Source organism: Fusarium pseudograminearum, chromosome 2 (genome assembly GCF_000303195.2).
Source record: "Fusarium pseudograminearum CS3096 chromosome 2, whole genome shotgun sequence".
In the NCBI taxonomy this organism is placed as follows: Eukaryota; Fungi; Ascomycota; class Sordariomycetes; order Hypocreales; family Nectriaceae; genus Fusarium; species Fusarium pseudograminearum.
The window spans coordinates 8,178,859-8,200,633 of record NC_031952.1 but is presented as its reverse complement, the minus strand read 5'-3'; the positions used below and the strand labels follow the sequence as shown (position 1 = coordinate 8,200,633).

The 21,775-nt window shown below is 49.8% G+C and overlaps 11 protein-coding genes across 11 annotated transcripts, besides 3 other annotated features; 3 read left to right on the top strand and 8 right to left on the bottom strand.

Annotated features, from left to right (window-relative positions):
* Positions 1 to 411: 411 nt before the first annotated feature.
* FPSE_08273 (uncharacterized protein) lies at positions 412 to 978 on the bottom strand (the record flags this gene model as incomplete). The annotated part of the gene is made up of 1 exon (XM_009261391.1): positions 412 to 978. One exon carries the CDS (start codon positions 976 to 978, stop codon positions 412 to 414), a length of 567 nt encoding a protein of 188 aa, XP_009259666.1.
* Positions 979 to 1,874: 896 nt separating this feature from the next.
* Positions 1,875 to 2,197, bottom strand: FPSE_08274 (uncharacterized protein; the record flags this gene model as incomplete). Its single annotated transcript, XM_009261392.1, has 2 exons — positions 1,875 to 2,067; positions 2,178 to 2,197. 2 exons carry the CDS (start codon positions 2,195 to 2,197, stop codon positions 1,875 to 1,877), a joined length of 213 nt encoding a protein of 70 aa, XP_009259667.1.
* A 335-nt stretch (positions 2,198 to 2,532) lies between these two features.
* FPSE_08275 (uncharacterized protein) lies at positions 2,533 to 3,357 on the bottom strand (the record flags this gene model as incomplete). Its single annotated transcript, XM_009261393.1, has 1 exon — positions 2,533 to 3,357. One exon carries the CDS (start codon positions 3,355 to 3,357, stop codon positions 2,533 to 2,535), a length of 825 nt encoding a protein of 274 aa, XP_009259668.1.
* Positions 3,358 to 3,772: 415 nt separating this feature from the next.
* Positions 3,773 to 3,794: a repeat region.
* A 200-nt stretch (positions 3,795 to 3,994) lies between these two features.
* On the top strand, positions 3,995 to 5,578 carry FPSE_08276 (uncharacterized protein; the record flags this gene model as incomplete). The annotated part of the gene is made up of 2 exons (XM_009261394.1): positions 3,995 to 4,087; positions 4,154 to 5,578. 2 exons carry the CDS (start codon positions 3,995 to 3,997, stop codon positions 5,576 to 5,578), a joined length of 1,518 nt encoding a protein of 505 aa, XP_009259669.1.
* A 205-nt stretch (positions 5,579 to 5,783) lies between these two features.
* On the bottom strand, positions 5,784 to 6,627 carry FPSE_08277 (uncharacterized protein; the record flags this gene model as incomplete). The annotated part of the gene is made up of 2 exons (XM_009261395.1): positions 5,784 to 6,452; positions 6,511 to 6,627. The coding sequence occupies 2 exons, from the start codon at positions 6,625 to 6,627 to the stop codon at positions 5,784 to 5,786; spliced, it is 786 nt and encodes a 261-aa protein (XP_009259670.1).
* A 336-nt stretch (positions 6,628 to 6,963) lies between these two features.
* Positions 6,964 to 8,288, top strand: FPSE_08278 (uncharacterized protein; the record flags this gene model as incomplete). The annotated part of the gene is made up of 3 exons (XM_009261396.1): positions 6,964 to 6,985; positions 7,037 to 7,492; positions 7,558 to 8,288. 3 exons carry the CDS (start codon positions 6,964 to 6,966, stop codon positions 8,286 to 8,288), a joined length of 1,209 nt encoding a protein of 402 aa, XP_009259671.1.
* Positions 8,289 to 10,193: 1,905 nt separating this feature from the next.
* Positions 10,194 to 11,555, top strand: FPSE_08279 (uncharacterized protein; the record flags this gene model as incomplete). Its single annotated transcript, XM_009261397.1, has 1 exon — positions 10,194 to 11,555. The coding sequence occupies one exon, from the start codon at positions 10,194 to 10,196 to the stop codon at positions 11,553 to 11,555; it is 1,362 nt and encodes a 453-aa protein (XP_009259672.1).
* Positions 11,121 to 11,174: a microsatellite.
* Positions 11,556 to 12,871: 1,316 nt separating the features above from the next.
* Positions 12,872 to 13,546, bottom strand: FPSE_08280 (uncharacterized protein; the record flags this gene model as incomplete). The annotated part of the gene is made up of 3 exons (XM_009261398.1): positions 12,872 to 13,035; positions 13,091 to 13,237; positions 13,297 to 13,546. 3 exons carry the CDS (start codon positions 13,544 to 13,546, stop codon positions 12,872 to 12,874), a joined length of 561 nt encoding a protein of 186 aa, XP_009259673.1.
* A 424-nt stretch (positions 13,547 to 13,970) lies between these two features.
* Positions 13,971 to 13,990: a microsatellite.
* Positions 13,991 to 14,830: 840 nt separating this feature from the next.
* FPSE_08281 (uncharacterized protein) lies at positions 14,831 to 16,240 on the bottom strand (the record flags this gene model as incomplete). Its single annotated transcript, XM_009261399.1, has 1 exon — positions 14,831 to 16,240. One exon carries the CDS (start codon positions 16,238 to 16,240, stop codon positions 14,831 to 14,833), a length of 1,410 nt encoding a protein of 469 aa, XP_009259674.1.
* Positions 16,241 to 17,314: 1,074 nt separating this feature from the next.
* FPSE_08282 (uncharacterized protein) lies at positions 17,315 to 18,713 on the bottom strand (the record flags this gene model as incomplete). The annotated part of the gene is made up of 2 exons (XM_009261400.1): positions 17,315 to 18,517; positions 18,570 to 18,713. The coding sequence occupies 2 exons, from the start codon at positions 18,711 to 18,713 to the stop codon at positions 17,315 to 17,317; spliced, it is 1,347 nt and encodes a 448-aa protein (XP_009259675.1).
* A 1,607-nt stretch (positions 18,714 to 20,320) lies between these two features.
* Positions 20,321 to 21,775, bottom strand: FPSE_08283 (uncharacterized protein; the record flags this gene model as incomplete). The annotated part of the gene is made up of 3 exons (XM_009261401.1): positions 20,321 to 21,463; positions 21,516 to 21,623; positions 21,722 to 21,775. The coding sequence occupies 3 exons, from the start codon at positions 21,773 to 21,775 to the stop codon at positions 20,321 to 20,323; spliced, it is 1,305 nt and encodes a 434-aa protein (XP_009259676.1).

Sequence of the window (21,775 nt, the reverse complement as noted above, 5' to 3'; positions counted from 1 at the left end):
TAGATGATCGTGCCATATTTTGCGGGGAGACGTTGAATGTTGTCAATTTCTGACATGTTACGGTGACAGGGAAAGCAGGAAGGAGCCTTACTGTTTCTGCTTATTCCCCACCGTGGCAGTTATCGTCGTTCCTGCTTTATCTGTAACCCTGTCACTTCTGATTCTTAAATGGCATATCTATTGCTATACAGTAACATGCCAAGTGGGTAAGATAAAAGCCGGGACTAAGAGAAGCCCAGATAGAAATATTAATGATTTTTTCAGACTATGTATACACTAAAGATCGTCTAATATTTCCATCAGTTACTACGGAGTAATTCAGTACCAGTTCTCATGTAACCGACATGCATGCCCATTGACGCAGAGTTGATCTTAACAGAAGTACCCATGTGAAATATTCCTTCCCATTTTCTAGCATCCCCGATGAACCGAGTGGCTGTGAGTTTCCAAGTAACATGTCAGGTCGACCCGAGCCAAGCAGTTGCCGTATGAGTAAACTGCCAATTTTCTGCGCCGAAGCTGATGCCATATGTGACTCGATCTTAAAGCCTTGAGGTTGACATTTGCTAGGAGATCGAGTATCTCGCTATGTGTATCGTTGCTGTTTGTGTTTGCGTAGAAATAGAGTGCGTAGCTGAACAATTCTGGCTCATTAACTTTGTACTCCATGGCATCTTCCTCAATACGATCGAGCACTGTCAAATTGGTTTCTTCGATAGTACCATTAATAACCTCCCCAAAAATGTGATAACGTGCCCATAAAGCATCCCTGGATCTCTTCTCGTAAATGGCAGCAACATATCTGCTTGTCCAGGGCTCGACCAATCCGAAGCCCACTTCCTTCTTAAGTATACTGGTGGTGGAAATGTCGAGGAACAAGGGCTCGTTGGGCTCTGTGTCATCCGGGATGGTAGCTAGGTCGTCACTTTTGCTCGAGCCGAAGAAATGGAAACTTGGAAGGAGATATAACAACATCATATTGTCAAGATTGACTAGTGTCGAGTGAATGATGTGGGCGTTTTGTGACGGTTTGTGAGGGCTTGTACCAAAGGATTTCAACCGGAGTCGTCGTCCTTTAATACTACCATGACTAGATGCTTTATGTATCGAATCAAATCAAACAGCCAATCACATGGTGCATTAATTTGTTGGTCGTGAAAACGGTTATCACGACACGTCGACCAACACATGTCAGTGCACACTTCGTATTGGTCTTTACTACCAACAACCTTGGTCTATTCACAAGTGTCAATGAAGAGAGTGCCCACTCATATTCAAGGTTGAAGAAGAACATGATAGATCATGATTAACCCTGGATAGAAAGAACATCACATCCCTGGCACGACAATGATCGAAGTCTAAGCGGCGGGGAAGCATCATTCACGGATTCCTGCCTGGGCGTGTGCCTCTTTGTTGAATTCCGATATTGTACCCCTTGCCCCTTGAAAGGCAAAGCCAGTAGAAGTTGTGTTGGAAGAAGAACTAAGCTACTGAGCAGTGCTTTGTATTGTGTGAGAATAAAGTTGCTTCTTCAGACCTTACCTTGGATAGGTAAATCTTAGTTTCAGGGCAACAGAAAAGTCAATATTGACTTTGAAATTGCGAACCACCAAAGTATCACGACCTGGAAATTAGGGCTAGGGCCTTCGATGCATTTCTCTTTCTTATGTTTATTTCCATGCTTAACAAACTTCTACATTGCTGCTTTCCATGCTTCCTACTTTGTACGAAAAAGCACAATTTGCCAATCATCCAACATCTCCATCTATCGAGATCACACAAAGGTACCTATACCAGACCCTCCTTTATTTTACTATTTGATGAGCAGCAATTCTAACCTAATTATAGTCATGAGTGTGAACGACAACGAGGTTCTAGAGGTCTTGTTTCTCGACACCTCCGTCTGGGAACTTCTTCACGAGCCAAAAATCTTTCCCAACGAGCCCTAGGACACCTTTTACATCAACGCTATCCGCGACAACAGGTTGGGCGATGCTATATGGGCCCACTACCAAATCTTTGGAAGTGCGAAAGATGGTATGGTCACAAGGCTTGCCGTACTCAAAGCTGTCAGATTCGATGCAATATCATACAAGATACACGAACCCGAGAGATATGCCGAGGCTGTGGTTTTCTATAAGAATTACAAGGACAAGATGACCCGTGTGGATACGCACCCAGAGCTAATTCGCGCCATTTTGCAAGTTGATAAGCAGAATCCCAGTGATCTCTGGATTCCTTGGGTTGACTCGTATTCCGAGTAGCTCGAGAACCATAATTATCGACCTCAAGCAGCAGCTCATCTACCGAACCAGATACGTCACACATATATATTTATCAATGCGTTCAAAGGCCAGACAATGTATTCAGACCCTAATGTCATTACAACGGGTATCGACTTTGCAACAGCCCTGCTTGTAGGGTGGACTTCGACCCATTTCATTTCGGCAAGCTTAGGTGGACAAGGATGACAACTCTGGACTCAAGCTGATGCAGAACGAAATTCGCTACTCTGGATTATACAAGAACCGGCTATAATCTATCGAATTCCTTTGGCAACTCTTTATTTCCCAGCCACGCAGCAACACCAGCAGCAAACAGCTCTGGCAACTGCAAATGCCAAGGGTGATATGCATCTCTCACCACGACTGCTTCATTCTTAACTCCTTTCTCGTGTCCGCCTTCTCTTAAAACGACTCCCATTTCTTTCACCGCGTCAACTTGATCCATCTTGCCGCCTGCAATGACACAAGTTCTCACCCCAGAATCACCAACAGCCTTTACATGCTCCATGCTGAATTCACTCACCTCTCTTCTCACTGCATCGTCCCTCTCTGGTGACTTGTTCTTCTCGGTCTCGGCCATCCATTCTTCGTAGTCGATGCCTTGTCTCTTGAGTGCCATTTCCGTCAACCCAGGGATGTTCTGTATCTTGTTTACGATCCACATCGCTGTTGGCCTTTGCATGACCCATTTGAACAGACCTCGGTATGGGTTTGCGCCAGTAACAAAGGTTGATAACACAGCGTTTGGGTGACGTGAGGTGAGGACCAAGGCGACGAATCCGCCTAACGAGAATCCAACAACATGAGCTTTGCCGCCGTGGGCATGGTTGCGGATGACCTCTTGTACTTCGTCGGCTGCAGTGTCGAGTGTGAGGGGCTTTATATCACGGGATGCTGAGTGCATTGGTAGGTCGACAAGTATAAGATGATACGAGTCCATGGAGGATTGACTCGCAACCTGTTTCCACTCAATGTGACTTCCTCCGCCACCATGTAGAAAGATGATGGATTCATTCTGGTCTTTGTTGCATTCTTTGTAATAGAGTGTTTGTTTCTTATCAGGGATAGACATGGCGCAGTTTGCTCTGGTTCAGAATATATAAGTAGTGATTGACTTTGCACAGAGATGATCCGTTGATGGGATTATTGGGAAGAGGAGATGGAGTCTACCCGTGTAGAATTGAAAGACACGCGGCTAGTCATGTCAGCCTAAGGCAGGATCAAAACCAACAACACAGCCTCAGATCTATTGCAGCTTATCACTAAGAACAATTGGACTTGATTGTGATGACTCGGCACGACAGTTCCGAATCGTTGACATGGGTTATCAGTAGATGCGGGTTAAGCATAGGGTAACTAGCTGGCTGGGCTGAGTTTGTGATACAGCGCCGAGTTAGCGAGTTTAGCAATGCAAGTGTCCCAACTGGGAGACGAGGTATACGTGGTTCTAGGTAAATATCTTCAAAATGTAAGAGTGAAAGATAGACTTTAATAATTTATTAAAAATTACATTCCAACCGTCAGGTCTGCTAGATTTAACATTGCCCTATTGCGGCTAACACAACAAGGGGTATCCAAGCCACGCCGCACGTGGATCCACCCCCATGACATGACATGGAAGCTACCCCAGGTCCCTCTGAACCTCAACTCTCAGCTACTTTCTCTCCCTTACTCAACATCAATCTCACTTCCTCGACCCGACCGCAAATATGGCCGGCTCTAGGCTCCGCGATATCAGCGGATACTTGATCCTGCTCATCGCCATCACCACTTTGGGGTCTTTACAGTTCGGTTTCCACTTGGTACGTACGCTACAGTAAACATCAAACGCCATGACCACCATCAGCTAACTGACATCCCTTCTATAGGCCGAACTCAACGCTCCCCAAGATGTCATCACCTGTCAAAAGAAATCGATCAATGCTCTATCCGCTCTCGACAAGATCAAAGGTTTGATCCACAAGAAACCGGTCGAAGAGGATCATGGGTTATTACCCCATTGTATTCCCATGGACGAAGCCGCCTTTGCGACCGTATCCTCGATATTCACCCTGGGAGGACTGCTGGGAGCTTTGACATCGGGTCCTTTCTCTTCTAAGCGCGGCCGCCTTCCTGCGATGCGAATTACCGGCCTACTATACCTCTTTGGAGCTGCGGTTGAGACCGTTGCCGGCAGTGTCTTTGTCATGGCACTCGGTCGCCTTTTTTCTGGCATCGGAGCTGGAGCTTCAACTGTCGTCGTTCCCTTGTACATCAGCGAGATTGCCCCACCGAAGGAAAGAGGACTTTTCGGCTTCATGACCCAAATCTCCATCAACGTCGGTATTTTGGCAGTCCAGACGCTGGGATACTTCCTGAGCTACGGAACTGCTTGGCGATGGATCCTTGGCTCAGGAGTCTTTATTGCGACAGCCCAGACGCTGGGACTCTTTGTCGTACCAGAGAGTCCCTCGTGGTTGGCTGCCCAAGGCGACGGAACCAAGGCTAAACGAACTCTACAGAGGATCCGTGGAAATGGCTACGACATCAATGAAGAGACCGAGTCTTGGAACGGAGAGGAACGTGATGCTTCCGAAGAAGACGGCCTTCTTCAGGCTGACAGCGCCTCCGAATCTGCACCCAAGAACCGCGTTGAGCACCTCGGATTTCTCCAGGTTCTCCAAGACCCTGATACCCGACCTGCCATCATCGCGGTGGTGGGCATCATGTTTGTTCAACAGCTTTGCGGTGTCAACTCAATCATCATGTACTCTGTCTCTCTTCTTGCTGACCTGCTTCCAATTTCTTCAGCACTTCTTACCATTCTCATTTCCGTGGTCAATCTCGCTACCACAATCGCTTGCGCCCCTCTTCCTGACCGCCTGGGTCGCAAGACTTGTCTGCTTGCATCCATCGTCGGTCAAGGAACCAGCGCCTTCATCTTGGCCCTATCAATTGTATTTGGAGCCAAGATCATCTCGGCCGTCGCCGTCGTGGCTTTCGTCGGGTTCTTCGCTGTTGGTCTCGGCCCTGTACCATTCTTGCTCGCTTCTGAGCTTGTCGGACAAGAAGCCGTTGGTGCCACTCAGAGTTGGTGCCTCGCAGCCAACTACGTGGCGACATTCCTTGTCGCCCAGTTCTTCCCTATCGTGAACACAGCCCTTAACAATGTGCTGGGTGGTCATGGATGGGTGTACTTTATCTTTGCTGGCCTCGCTGTTGGGTCATTCATCTTTGTGTTCTGGAAAGTCCCAGAAACAAAGGGCAAGAAGGATGTTGATGAGGTCTGGGGCAGGACAAGACGCGTTGATTAGAAGTCTGCGGCTCACATTGCACTCAGTTACAATGGGTGCTCATGATCTTTTTTCTTTCTTTCTTTTCTTTTAGCGTTGATTATCTTACAGGTACAGAAACGGACTATAGACACGCTCTGAGGTAGTGTTCGTTCGTATTCATGTAGTAGACATTTTCTAGGTATTTGCAGACACGGCTTCACAGATAAAACAAGCTCTGACACATTTACCTAAAGGCTCGCTTGCTTCGGACCATTTGCTCCAACTGCATGACGCCAGCCTTGACTCCATCAACGATGTAGACAAGGTCGCCATCAGCCTTACCGTATTGCTCGATCGCAGTCGAGCGGATGATGCCCTCCAGACCAGCCATACCACCGCAGCCCATGACCACACAGTTGACCTGACCCTGATTGAGAAGCTTTTGAGTTGCTTCTTTGAGCTTTTCTCTGACCTTCTCCGGTGGAACGGTGTGAAAGTCACCAGCTGTGAGGCCCGATGAGAAGACGCCAGCGAACTTGCTGTTGACTCCGTCCTTTTCTTGACCGAGGAACTTCTTGACACCATCAGACAGGTGATCCTCCCAAAACTTTCCAGTCGTGACAATTCCCCATTTAGCACCATTCTCCGGCGCAGCCATGAGAGAAAGAGATGTGAGGATACTTGCTTCAAAGATACCGGTGACAGCAAGATGGCGGTACCTAGTCAGCTTGGGGACCAGACAGTGGACGCTGAAGCACGCTACTAGAACGGCGTCGTACTTGTCCGACCCGAGCTCCTCCTGGATCTTGGAGTCATCCAACACTGCCCGAGTGCTGCGGTCGATGCCTTCCTGATCGTCGATGCTGCCGGGGGCGGAGTGAGGAGGAGCAGTGTAGGTATAAATCTCAACCGACTTTTAGACAATCAGCCTATGTTGTAATTTAGAATATCTGCTGTTCGTTTGTTCATACTTCTGGTAATGACGTATGGCGAATGGCATTGGCCATGCCCTCAGTCATGGTAGTCGATGAGTTTGGGTTAAGGACGAGGATGCGGAGATTCCGCCTGAGGAAACTGATCTCGGACATGATGTGATGCAGTTGATGAAGATAATAAATACAATTGATTTCCAATGTAATCAGGGAGTATTCCAGTCTTGAATACAATATTTTGAGCTATTTATTAAGAGGGGTCTAGCCGTTTATATGACTGTGAGTGTCTGTATAACCATCATTTCCAAGTATCGCGGGGCGCCACGTGATCCGCCTCAGCCACCGGACCTCTGACGACGGTCGGCAAGGCGAACCCCACTACTGACGACCACCTCAACCTCCTCTAAGCTGAGCTGTTGGCGATAGCAACACGACACCTCGTCGGCCTCTCAATCACACAACACACATCTCCCACCCTCTTATACTGTAAATATGGCCAACCCTCCACCCATTGGTAAGCTTCACACGCACCGCACAGAGCTCCAGCAAGCTCTCTAGTCTTTAGTCAACCCCTGTGCTGACCTCACGTCCTACCGCTTAGTCCTCGATGGAGGTACCGGTTTCCTCAAGGTCGGATATGCCGCGCAGAACTTCCCAGAGCATCAATACCCCTCCATCGTCGGCCGGCCGATCCTGCGTTCGGAGGAGCAGACCGATAGCGATCTCGTCATCAAGGATATCATGTGCGGTGACGAGGCCGCCGCCGCCCGAACAATGCTCCAGATCAGCTACCCCATGGAGAACGGTATCGTCAAGAAGTGGGACGACATGGAGCATCTTTGGGATTACACCTTTTACGAGAAGCTCAAGGTCGACCCCCAGGGCCAGAAGATCCTCTTGACAGAGCCGCCCATGAACCCGCTTAAGAACCGCGAGAAGATGTGCGAGGTTATGTTTGATAGATATGGATTCGGCGGTGTTTACGTTGCAATCCAGGCCGTCCTGGCTCTTTACGCCCAAGGTAACCATCATACACAAGCATTGGAGCTTTTCCAGCGCAAGTAAGAGCTAACGAATGCGGTGTAGGTCTCAGCTCGGGTGTTGTCGTCGACTCTGGTGACGGTGTCACACACATTGTCCCCGTCTACGAATCCGTGGTTCTCAACCACCTTACAAAGCGATTAGACGTTGCCGGCCGAGACGTCACACGCAACCTGATCAAGCTGCTGCTGCGCCGCGGCTACGCTCTCAACCGAACCGCCGATTTCGAGACCGTCCGCCAGATCAAGGAGAAGCTATGCTACGTGTCGTACGACCTCGAGCTCGACAAGCGCCTGAGCGAGGACACGACCGTTCTCGTCGAGGATTACACTCTGCCGGACGGACGTGTGATCCGCGTGGGCAGCGAGCGTTTCGAGGCGCCCGAGTGCCTCTTCCAGCCCCACCTCGTCGACAGCGAGTCGCCGGGTCTGGGCGAGTTTCTGTTCAACACGATCCAATCGGCCGACGTGGACATTCGCTCGTCGCTGTTCAAGGCGATCGTGCTGTCGGGTGGAAGCAGCATGTACCCCGGACTCCCGTCGCGACTGGAGAAGGAGCTCAAGCAGCTGTGGCTCACGCGGGCGCTGCAGGGCAACCCGGAGCGGATGAGCAAGTTCAAGGTGCGGATAGAGGATCCCCCGCGACGCCGACACATGGTGTTCCTCGGTGGTGCGGTGCTGGCCAACATCATGGCGGACAAGGAGAGCATGTGGGTTACCAAGGCGGAGTGGGAAGAGGAGGGCACTAGAGTTCTTGAGAAGCTGGGACCCCGATAAGGTGAGAGCAAGCGTTGCATATGGGGGAGATTAGTATTTTGCGTTGAAAGTTTAGTGCAAGGTAGACAGCAAGAAAAGACGTTATGAAGTATAAGTGTGGTTGTTCATGTTTACATATTCTTACCAGTCAAATAGCCACAAGGTTATCAAACAAAGACATCAACATGAGCGTATAACTTGTCTTTGAGACCATCATGAAATAGGTACGTTAGTGTTGTCCAGGTTCATCAGACAATGCTCGATCAATGCAACCACCAACACAACACCCATCAGTCCACGCCAGCTTAGTCATCAATCAACAGGACAATCAAGTCGCATAACCTAGTTCAAGTTCCAGAACACAAGGGAGGGAACCAATTTGCATGAAACCAAACCCTTTTTTCTTTGCACTCTGTCGCATTTTCATTTTCACTTGCACCCGCGTCAATCGCGAAACCACCACCAAGCGGAACGCCGGGCAGTATATTATACATAACGTTAGTAGCCATTTCCACGAGTCATTTCAGAAAGAGATCCATCTTTTATTCCCATCTCCACAGAGAGCGGATCTCCGCACGAACCAGACCAGAGAGAGAGACCCCATATTCTTCCTTTCGTGTCTTTGTTCCCGGACGAGAGAGACAGAGAGATCCGCGCCGCAGAGGGATACCTACTAGCTACACTACACTACAGCCCTGCAGTACCAGTAACCATCTTACTGCGTGCGTCTACTACTGCAGGTTTGCGCTGCTGTAGTATTGATTTACAGTACCTTCCTGCCGTGGAAAGTTCCCACCACCACCAGCCCCCCGAAACTCAAAGGAACTCTTCTCATCCTATGGGCGCGCATCACCAAGTCTGATTGATCTGTTTCTACCTATACCCTTTTGTCTTTTTTTGTCTTACGTTTCTGTTGTATTTCCCCGCGGGGGGAAAGAAAGAAACCAACCCATTCCCTTTCAACTAGGGGGTGCATATCGTGTCTTCGCCGCCATCATCATCATCATAGCGCGCAAATCATCTCTAATCCCGCTTACAACCACCCCAAGTTTCGGAGGCCCCGTTCCGAAAGTTAGAGCCTAATTTTATACTATTCCATTGGAGGATATCAAAAAAAGGAAAGAGAAAAAAAGAAACAAGAGTTGTCAAAGTAAATGAGCATAACGAATCCGCCGACGGGGGCTTCGGGCCCGGGATCCGTTGGCTTGGGCGTTGTCAGGGGGTCTCTGAAGCGGAGTGTTCAGGCGACTTTTGAAGGTGAGTTTATTCCATCTACTACTATTGTCCGTACTACCTACTATAATCTCTTTCTACATACTCTTCCTCTACTGCATACCTATCTGTCATATCTCTGAATCTCGCCTATCTGTGATTCCCTGTCTTTTTTTATATCTCCCGTCATCTATTCACACCTTTCGCATTCGCCTTTCGGGCTTCATATCCCGTGTTCGTACGGACTTGTCCATTTCTGCACACACACGTCTTGCATATTCCTCCTCCTCTCTTTAGACAGCTGAGACTAGCCTTACCCTATCTTGTTCGTCGTTTGGACTTCATTATCCTTTGCCTCTGGCTACCTACTCGGATCACTCCGCATACTTGCCCGGCTTGGGGGAAAAAAGATCAACCTGAGGTGTCGAGTTTTAGACAACCAACGTCCCTAGCCAACTCAAACTCAACTCAACTCACCCTCTCATTCTTCTCACCAGTCTCGGCTTCCTTTTTTGTCTCAGCGTCATCATTCTAATTTCTTACGTGCATCGTCTTTCCTTTTCGGCTTTTGGACGTCTCAGCTTGTTCTGCTTTGGTCAATCCCTTCATTACCGCTTGTGGGACATCCTCTATCGCCATCGTCATCTCTCACAATACATATATCGTGCCAATGCCAAGTGGTTAACGCGCACCTCAACTCTCTAATACTCGGCGATGCCTCTCCGCCCTCACATCGGCCTCGGTTTCCCAGCTCACGCTTACCAAAAACGTCATGTAGAACCTCACGACCGCTCTACCGGATACCAGCCCAAAGTCCGCATCACAGATCGGTACCGCATCATCGGCTTCATCAGTTCCGGTACCTATGGACGTGTTTACAAGGCTGTCGGTCGCAATGGAAAGCCCGTCGGCGAGTTCGCCATCAAGAAGTTCAAGCCGGACAAGGAGGGCGAGCAAATCAGCTACACGGGCATATCACAGAGTGCTGTCCGTGAGATGAGTCTGTGCAGCGAACTCCACCACCACAATGTCATCCGTCTTTGTGAGATTATGCTCGAGGACAAGTGCATCTTTATGGTCTTTGAGTACGCAGAGCATGATTTGCTTCAGATTATTCATCACCACACTCAACAGCCTCGGCATCCGATCCCTCCAGCAACGATAAAGAGCATCATGTTTCAACTTCTCAACGGTTGCCAGTACCTCCACACGAACTGGGTTCTGCACCGTGATCTCAAGCCTGCCAACATTATGGTTACTTCATCAGGTGAAGTCAAGATTGGTGACTTGGGTCTCGCACGCCGTTTCGACAAGCCCCTTCATTCACTATTCAGCGGAGACAAGGTGGTCGTGACAATATGGTACCGTGCGCCAGAACTCATCCTCGGCTCCTACCACTACACCCCGGCCATTGACATGTGGGCTGTTGGCTGCATCTTTGCTGAACTCCTATCTCTACGGCCTATATTTAAGGGAGAAGAAGCCAAGATGGACAGCAAGAAGACGGTTCCCTTCCAGCGCAACCAAATGCAGAAGATAATAGAGATTATGGGTGTGCCCACAAAGGACAAATGGCCCCTTCTACCAACTATGCCCGAATACAACCAACTCAACACCCTCGCCAACACGATGGCCTCGTCTCATCACGGCCACCATGGCCACCACGGTCACCATCCCCATCATCATGGCCACTACGGCTCTCGCAACCCTCCCCCACCCCCACCGGGCGGTTCAAACCTTGAAAAGTGGTATTTCAGCACCATCAACCACGCCAGCACCCCCGGAGGTACTCCGCCGCTTGCCTCTCTCGGTCAGGAGGGCTACAAGCTTCTCGCAGGACTTCTCGAGTACGACCCTTCCAAGCGTCTGACTGCTGCTCAAGCTCTCCAATCGCCATTCTTCTCTACCGGAGATCGTGTCAGCGCGAATTGCTTCGAGGGTTGCAAGAACGAGTACCCTTGTCGACGCGTTAGTCAGGACGACAACGATATTAGGACTAGTAGTCTACCTGGAACGAAGCGCAGCGGATTACCCGACGATTCACTCATGCGGCCGGCCAAGAGGTTGAAGGAGTAGGGTCCTCAACAGTTACAAATCCCCCAGCCCGCGCCAGCATCTGTCCTGCCGGTAGCAAATCAATGGCCTGGACGAGAGCAGCAGTATTTCCAATACTATTATTATACCGACGGTGTACACGAATACTTGGATGGGAACTGGGTGGGTTCTACAAGAAGACAATAGAAACGAGATGGAGTTTATAGACATGGAACGGCGTTTTGGCAGTCATTTTTTTGCGGTTGATCAAGTTTTTAGAGTGTTTTGGGCCTGGTGGATGAACGGAGTAGTTGCTATAGCATATACCCAGGGCTTGAATGTAGAGTTTATACTGTTCCTCACAACACATGTGCGACAATCCACGTCGTGAGTCTGCGTGGTTCAAGAGTTATCCGCTCATCGCTCCGCGCTCGTCAGAAGGCCATATTAGTTGGTTCACCGGGCAATTCAAGCTCGCATCGGACATATCTTCTAGCCTGTACCGACATTGTAACAGCGTTACGCTTGTAATAGCAACACAGGACTCATCACACCCACGACATCACATAGCACAAAGACGCAAACCATGGAACACACGCACATGTGTATCTACAACATCTTTCATTCCATTCTCCCGTCCCAGACCAATCTATACTATTCCCATCCCATACCCTCCCTAATCAGCCTCCTCCAACCTCTCACATCACCAAAAGTAGAAACAAAAAGGCTGCCATATCATTAGGAAAAATACATAAAAGGCAAAGAGATGGCGCACCTCTCACCAGTAGAAAAAAAGGAGAAAACACATGCGCAAGAGTAAAATAAAACGCGAATTCCAAGATACAAGAAAAATAAAAAAAGACGAATAACTAAAAAATAAGAAGTGACATGCCTCAGATACGCTGCCTATCTGCTTTCTCTTTGCCTTTGCCTCCCCCATACACATTCACACAATCCCCTCTATTATCTTGCCATTTTCTCGTCATGCTTCTCTGTTTTGTCCTCCCCACATCTCATCTCCTTTTTCTTATTGTTCAGGTCGATTTCCCTCTTCCCGGCGCGCGATTCGTCAAAAAGACAGGTTTGTAAATTAAAGCAAGATATGATAACAGTCGGGGTATTTCAGCGGTGTTTTGGCGTGCGGAGATTCCGGGTGTATGTAGATAGATGAGGTTTGAGTGAATCTTTCGTTCGGAGGGGGCTGTGAGAGAGATGTCCTGTCACACTGCGCGCGGTATAAAATCGTGTCGAAAGTAGACAGCGGACGAGGAAGGAAGAGTTCGGGATCGAGTCGGGATAAAATATAATAGTCAGAAAGGCCCAAATACACTCCAAACGACGAGTCAAGTTTCCTTGTTCTACTTCTTGGCCGGGGTTGGAGGAGCCTTGACGTTGTTGCTAAGCCACGCCAGACCTTCCAGCAGACCCTCGCCTGTGGTAGCGCAACTGGGCACCACGTACCAGACCTTGTCCTTGAGCTTGGAGAGTTGGAGCGCCTCGGTAACTTCTTGGGGACTCATGGCTGGGGGGTATTGTTAGCACTTGCGCGAAAGAGTTGATAGACGAGATCTTCTTACCCTCTGCCAAATCTTGCTTGTTGGCAAATACGAGTAGTAGACTATCCTTCATCTCGCGATCGTTGATGATGCGGTGAAGTTCTTGTCTAGCCTCCTCCATTCTGTTCTTGTCGGACGAGTCGATAACGAAGATAAGACCCTGCGTTCCTACAAGTATCGTCAGTACATAAACCCTCCATCAGAGATATCCATCGCGCATAACATACCACTAAAGTAATGCCTCCACAGAGGTCGAATCTTGTCCTGACCACCGACATCCCAGACGTTGAACTTGACGTTCTTGTACGTGACCGTCTCGACGTTGAAGCCGACGGTGGGAATCGTGGTGACGTCCTGGCCGAGCTTGAGCTTGTAGAGAATGGTTGTCTTTCCGGCGGCGTCGAGACCGAGCATGAGCAGGCGCATCTCCTTTGATCCGAAGATCTTGCCCATCATCTTTGAGAATTGACCGCCCATGGTTGCGGTTTATGTATATGGTAGATATCGGTTCGCGCGGGGGGCAGAGAGAGATATGGTGTGATGTGATGTTGACAAGGGAGAGTCGTTTCTTTTTTTCGATCTGTTCACGGCGCAAATCTTGTCAGCCTCGTCTTTTCTTTTGCGCGTAGTAGTAGAAAGTTAAATATCGAAACAGAGCTCTTCCCAGGGTAAATGGAGAGAGGTGCAAGATACGTGTTAGGTCCAACGGCGGTTTGTTTCGTGGCAGATTCAAGAAAGGAGGCTGTCGACACAAAAAAAGCCACAGCGAAACACTCTGACCCTGGGGATCTATGTCCACCACAGGTTTGTTCGAATATAAAAGATGTATACATACACCTAAATCGCGTTCTCGCTCTCGTTCGGCGGGTTTATCGTATCGTATCGTGGAAGTGGTTGAGAATGTTTTGTTTTGTTTTGTTTAAATTAAAGTGGTTTCATAGGTAGCCTAGGGATGGGGGATGGATATCCGTATGTCCAAACGAAAAGACAGGCTTGAGAGAGAGAGGGGGGGTATATTGGTACAACAGATACACACACAGAGAGACACAGATTGACAAGACAAGGCAAACTCAAGAGTCTAACTGGATCTGCTCCATCAAACAATTCAATTATGTTGTACAGCTTTTGTCTCCGTCTCCCCCGTCAGGGGAAAGCAAAAAAAACGGACCTGGCGAAAGGCATTCTCCCTCCGGGCGTTGGTGCTCTAGTGCTCTCCCCCCTGGCCTGAGCCCCTCTAGGTCTAGCGCTCAGCACGGGGCAACCAGGCGGGCGGGGGCAGTTGACAGCCCAAGCTTATGACGACCTAATGAAAGAGAACTAGGCCCCTGAGCCCCCTGCCTGGTCCCTGAAATGAGATAACGGTAACTCACTGTACAGAGTACCCAGTAACTAGTCCTTACTCTGTACGGAGAGCATCTGGCAATGTAAGGTACGCGACCCGCTTTCTTAAATGGCCTTGGCCTCAAAGTCCAGTCGCCATACTAAACATGTCCTTCAGGTGGGTACATTAACCTCCGAAGCAATATCACAACCTATATCAACAAGGAAATAATCATCAATGCTCGCTGTCATGTTTATAGTAACCGTTCTAATAAGGTCTTTTTTTATACTCTGTAATATAGAGTGGTTGAGCTATTTCTTGGAGCCCAACACTTCCGCTACGACGTTATCATTAAACCTACGCAACATGAGTCTATCCCAGAGAATAACGCGTAACGCTGACAAGATAGTCCAGTACCGAATACTCTGCACACCCAGAGCCTATACCCTGTACTCAATCACAAACCTCCTCTCAACCTGCTGCAGCGTCGACGAGTCGTTTTCCCCTTCAAACTTGAGGTTGACCTTGCCATCATTGTCCATGCTGTGAACCTCGGCTTTGTAGAACGTCGTTGTGTTTGGGTATAGCGCTAGCACCACTTTGCCTGACTCCCAATCTTTCAGCGTAGCCGCCAAACTTTCCGGCGTGATGGGGATCATGCTGCTGGCGCTTGACCGGTATTCCTTCTGTTTGCTCTGGTCTTCAGGTTCTATATCGAGAACCTTGTAGCGTCGACTCTTACCCTCGCCCATCACCTGTGCAACTTCACCTAGTATCCAATCAGGCAGAGAGTCGCCACTGCTCAGCTGCTTCGGTTTGAATGCAACTGAGTCACCTTTCTGGAAGACGACTTTGGACTTGTTGTTCCCGGATCCGACGCCGCTACCAACTGACCCCTGAGGCTCGACACTATCGGCCTTGGGTGGCATGCTGTCACGGTCGCCGCGATCACGGTCACGGTCTCGCTCTCTTTCCCTCTCTCGCTCCCGTTCGCGTTCGCGTTCACGTTCTCTGGCTCGATCGCCGTACTTCCGTGAATTTCCCCCGATGGGACTTGGTACAGGCGAGTCGCCAACCCCATCAAAGTCGTAGAGCGAAGAGGCTGCCGCTGTTGTGTCTCGAGATTGCCTCTTACCAGGCCCTGCTGCTTGAGCATCCTGCTGTTCTTTAGCGTGCACCACGGCGCGCAACACTTTAAGCTGCTCGATTGTATTTTTGAGCGATGACATGTTAGCCTCAGAGTGTTTAACTCCCGCTCGGCATAGTTGCTCCATTTCTTTCAATGAGTCTCCGGGAATCTTCTCAGTATTCATGGCACCGACTTGCTTGTCCATGGTGACAAGCTCCGTAAGAGTGTCATTCTCGGCATTGATCCCCGAGACAATCTCTCCCATTTGGCTTTTGCACAGCTCCCAAATCTGCACTTCCTCTCCATGTGAATTGCCGTTGTTCCGGTTGGACGCCCGCCCGCTGCGGTTTCGTTGTGACATTTCGCGATTGTTGCGCTCCGGCGGCTTCACCGACTCTGGGCGCGGGGTATTGGTTTCACTTCTTCCTGGGGATGAGCGCTTGGGCGTGCCCGCGTCCGAGGTAATGTCCCGACTATGGTTCTTGGTCCTCGACTTGGACGGTCGGTTCGGTGTCGAATCTCTGCTAGAAGGATCCTGTCGCTTTGAGCTCGACCGTTTCGGCTCGGGAGTATTTGAGGATTGGCGCAGAGACTCTTGAAAGCTATTCTCTCTTGAATGAGTACCACTTCGCCGGGGCTTGAGAGGGATTTGGTAGTAAGGGCCGAGGTCTTCTTGGAGGTTCTTGAGTTCGTCCCGCGAAGGCTTCTCCCTGTTAGCCATCATGCCCCGATACCAACCCGCCTAGACAGAATGTTGCGATAAGAATCAACCCGAGGATGGAACCATTTTATGACAAGTCAAGAAAACAATGGTCTGAAGAAAAAAAAGAGGCGTGGGCGATATTGGGGATAATAGAGAAAAGCATGAATTCATCAAGAAAAATTGACTAACCTGAGTTAAGAGAGGCCCGAGTGCTCACAGGCCGAGGCGGGATGGTATGGGGAAGGAAAGGCGACTAAGACAGAAGGCGCGTCGCAGACGAGAAGGGATCGGCAAATGGGGGAAAGAACAAGAGGGAAAAAAGGAAGGAATTAAGGGAAAAGCATTAGTTTATGCTACAGGAACACTTTGCTGCAAAAAAAACTAAACGTTGCTGGGGGAAGTGGGTATCTTATCATGAGAGTGTCGTGTCGTGTCGGTCGTGATGGTGCATAGGTAGTCTTGCTATACCAGTTGAGGCTGATGATTCAATGCCAAGGAAGACACGGCAGAAACAAGGCGGTGAAGAGAGTTGCGAGGGGTCACTTACTTGGTCTTGGTCTGAGCTGTATCAAGACAAGATCGATGCCTACTACAGAGCACAAGGGGGGTATTCCTTTGTCTATTTATCTCATTATCTTGTACACGTGTCTGTTGGCAAACTTGGTCCATAAGATAACTCTATTGCAATTTGTTGAATTTTTGATCCATGAGGAGACAGATGGATTAACCTTGTAATTGAGAATAACGAGTAAAGTGAGATAGAGGCTTAGGCTTCAACTAAGCTACAACTTAAATTAGATAGTAGACAGAGTGGTTAGATGATAAAGTACTACTACCAAGGTCAGTCTTCTTTCATATCAAGATTCGCAGTGTATCGCCAGCTATACAATACTTGCTAGTGCCATATCTTATGCAGCCAGCTAATGCTATGAGTATCAATTAAACTAGAAAGGAAGCATGTCCTCCATATGCCCATGTTCAAGCTCATCAAAAAGAAGACATCAGAACGTAGCATCAATTAAAATATATCTACCACATCCCTATCTCAAAAACCCAATTTTCACGCTCATAAACAGAAGCCAGAACACCCCTCTAAAGCTTCTGCTTCTCCGAGTCATCAATCTCGCAAAACGCCTTGAACGTCGTAAACTCATCATCCTCACCACCCTCAGACTCAAGCACAAGCTCAGCCGTCGCGCCCACAAAGTACACATACCCCTCCTTCATCTCAGCGCTCGTAGGTCCCACCGAGATCTTTCCACGACCGCCAGTGCAGATGACTACGCTAGGACCCTCGAGCGGATCAAATGTGGCCTTGGAACCATCGCCGCGGAGTACGCTGCGCACGACGCTGAACTCCTCGATTGGGGGGTCGTACAGGACGACTGCTGAGCCGGAGCTGTAGCCCGTGCGGTTGAGTGTTGCGTAGGGGTAGTCTGTGGGCGCCATCTTTTGCTCCTCGATGGGCGCAAAGTTGTAGGTCAACATGTCGACCAGCGTAGACACGTCCTTGAACTTGGGTGTGAAGCCGGCGCGGACAACATTGTCCGATGCAGCCATGCACTCCATGATGTCGCCGGAAATGTAGGCGTGGATGTCGTCTGCGACCAGGAACAAAGCCTCACCAGGCTCGAGCGTGACAAAGTTGAGGAAGAAGAGCACGAAGCAACCAATGTCGTCGCCAAACTCGCCGTGCGTTCGCTTCACGAGCTCAGCGAGCTTCTCACCAGATGTAGCAACGACACCGCCGCCGGCGAAATCAACACCCTCCTTTTCTGCCTGCTCAGCCAGCTTGGACATCTGCTCAGCGATATCCTCAGTCGACGAAGACATGAGCGCTCCAAAAGCCTTCTTCAACAACTTCTTCTTCTCGTCCGTGACACCCTGCTCATCATCCTTGGCGACCTGCGCAAACTCCTTTGCGGCTTCATCGCCAACGAGCGCTCGCAGCGCAGGCACGGTGTCGAGAAAGTGCGCAATCTCACCGAGGGGCCGGAACCCGCAGAGGCCTTCGAAGGGTGTGATGGCGATGGCCATCTCGGGCTTGTGGTTGTCATCGGGGTAGTTCTTTGGGTCGCGGGCGTGCAGCTGCTCGGCGAGCTTCTTGTTGGGATGGGCCTGGATGGAGAGCGCCTTTGCTATCGAGAGGACCTTGAAGAGGAAAGGGAGCTTGTTGCCGTAGTGGGAGGAGATGGTCTGGGAGAGAAGCGCTTGGTTGTCCTCGCAGAGTTCTAGGAGAGTTCGGCCGGTGTTGAGGTCTCGGGTGGGGTTGGAGGGGTGCGTTCCCATCCACAGCTAAGCATTGTCAGTTTTAGTCAAGACATGCAAATGAAGATATGCTGCTCACCTCGGCGTATGGGGTATCAGACTCGATCTTGAGCTCATCAGACGGCGTAGCAGCAGCGAATCGTGCAGCGGCAGAATCGTCGCCCTTCTTACCCCAGGCGTACGAGTTGACACCGCATTGTAGACGAAACAGAGGAACCTGCATCTTGAAATGATGGAGCGACACTGAAGCTGTGTCTGTGTCTGTAGATTTGACGGTGGAAATCAGGATACGCGCAAGTCTAGAAAAGCACCGCGCAAAAGAAAAAGCAAGAGATCAGGGAATTAGAAGATGACACGGCGCACTGCAACAGAAAGGATTAACAGCAATGACGGAGTGGAGGGGAATTACTTAAGTCTTTAGGTATCTCACCGAACGAGACCCCGCCAACCACACTGGAAACGTGCCCTGTAGCTGGGAGCTTGATCCCTACCGGAGTAGCGCCGACCCCGCTGTGGAGCCCTAGAAACTAAACAGTTTAGTTTCCTATTCTGGCTTGTTTTTCGATCCATGTGATGGTGAGCCTCATTACACGATATCAGGGGTTTTATATTACAGCTACGAGTTCGCAATTTACTTGTGTTAGCATGTGAGCTTTTTACATGATTCTTGCTCGTATAGCATCTCTTTTCGGCGTACATCCCCGATCTATCTATACCTACAAATCTCTCAACACTTAAAGCGTCACATACTACTATACCACATCACATATCATATCAGTCATTTATCATGGTAAAGATACGTTTATTGTTCGTGAGCAAGACTAATAGTAAGGCGTAGATGCTCAGAGTTGTGCATTTCATGTACAGGTGCGTCGTCGTAACTTAACAAGATACGACGTTGGCTTAACCATCCCCAAGTAAAAAGCCAGAGTCATTCATTACCCATGATCCAATTATCCCTCTCGACAATCACCATTTTTTGTTGTTGCCATAAAACATGTACAGACTTGTGCACCGAAAGAAAAAAACACAAACCAAACAGACCAAAAACACCCCCCGTTTCCCCCCAGGCGCCACAGGTCTAACAACTCATGCATTCAGGGTTCCCCAATTCGTTGGCTGTAAGTGACAAGACAGAGAGACACTTACAGCGTAGATCTTTTTTCGTTCGTTCACTCCCTGTACCAAGACTCCCAAATGAACAAGAAAGGTTGATGTAGGTAGAAAGAATCCCGAGGACAAAGACGCCAGAGTACGTCAAAGATGTAGAGAAGAGCGACAATGCTGCATGCATACTTTGACGACCAATCATGCAAATAAAAAAAGACAATGATAGGAAAAAGGGAAGAGAGAAGGGGAAGATAGACATGGACAACCACACTAAAAAGGGTGTCGGGAGATAGGACTCTTTCAACCACAGCGCCACCGTGATACAAGACCAACGCTCAACTCGCTTCCCCGTCAAACGCTGTAACTCATCGCTGTCGCTGCGGTACCATGTCCGCTGCATCGCAGACCTCTGGCCCCATTCCCGAGAGCGGGACGATCGAGTAGTTCGTCCGGTTCTTGTCGTGGATGATAAGCGAACCCTTCCAATCTGTTGGGTGTTTGGTCCGATCACGACATGTCCTTCATTTTCGTCCCCTCGCTAAGAGCTGCGTCCCTGTTGCCTTGACCGAACTTCGAGTCAATGCGTGGCAGCGGGTGGGATAGACCAATAGCCCATACATGACATTTCCAAAAACTCAAACACAACACACTGTAACTCCCCAGACCAAACAAGCAAGCAACGTAGAGTTCAACAAGTTCAGGTCTTTAGATACAGCAGACTCAAAGCGACCCCGCACTCTTGCGATAGTGATCTGTCGCTGCATCTGCTCCAATCTCACCACCAGTGGGCAGCATGTAGCCTGCACCTTGGTGAGGGATGTAAGACGCCGCAGCGTGGCCAAGTGAAAAGGCACCTATGCCGCTGCCGTTGAGATGGGGCAGATCACGACGACCACTAACCGAAGCAACCGCCGCAGCTGTTACTCCACTCGTCGTGTCCGTGTAGCGGTACGTCATGTCAGGAGGGCCTTGACGCATCGAGTCGGCCGGCGCAAACAGAGCTGCATCCGAAGAGCTTGTATGCGAGTAGAGATCGTTGCTCGAGCGGCCGCACTGGGAAGCGAGAGTGATGGGAGGATACGAGGGCAGGCAGCTCGAGGTGGAGGCCATGCTTGAGGGCTCGTAACTCGTGTAACTCGAGAGGGTCTCGGAAGTAGAGCTCACAGGCGACGTCTCCGAGGTGGAGTCCTGCGATGACTTGCTGCTGCTGCTGCTGTAGATGGAGCTGCCCGAATCGTTCTTGTACGACGATCCTATCGAGCTGGACATTGAAGACCGAGCCACTGGCGTGGGTAGTACCCTCTCACCTACGCTGACGCCCGCTGCCATGTTCTGGAGAGCAATCCCTTTGGGGTCTGACGCCATATTCTGAAAGGCCACGTTCTTGGAATCAGGCACCAGGTTCTGGTAGGGAACACTGGTCGAGTCGGCTGTTACCTGGGCTGGTCGGTGTACCAGGTTTGTCATGGTGTTCCCGGTAAATGCATAGTTGGGTTCCGTATCCACGCAGAGTGCCGACTTGCCAGGGTTTCCAGAGGCGATCCTATAGCTCATACCGTAGTCTGAGTCGTGCACTGGGGAGTAAGCTTGTTGGTACAAGCCATAGCCGCTGTAGCTTGGTTCGTCCTGAATTCCATTCCAGGAAAGAGGACAGTAGGGCTTGGTACCATACCCAAAGTTGGCAGGGTTGCGGTAAACAAAGGCATCCGCGTTGTAGGCCGGGAGTCCATCAGTGTAGGATGGAGCCGTTGAAGATATAGATGATATGGCAGAGCTTCCTCGTGCCTGATACTGTCGAGATGCATCGAGGCTGTACGTGAAGTTCGAGTCGCCGCCATTCAAGGATGTCTCCTGCGACGCCACCTTGATCGATAGTGTAAGCCATAGCTACGACGTCTCGTTTAGGAATACATACCCTGAGAAACTGGCACGGTTCATAGCCAGCGTTTTTGCAGTTGGTGCATGGCCCTCCATTACCTGTATCGCCGCTGCAGCGAATCTTCCTCTTTCGACAGCGTCCACACTGGATCTGTTGTTAGCCCGCTACACAACTATGTAAGTCTCACACACACCACACACACCAGGTAAGAGTAAAGGGGTTAAGGAAAGGTCTTGACTTACTGCCACTGCGATGCGTTTTCGCTGGGGCGTCACATCATCATCCCTGTCGCTCAT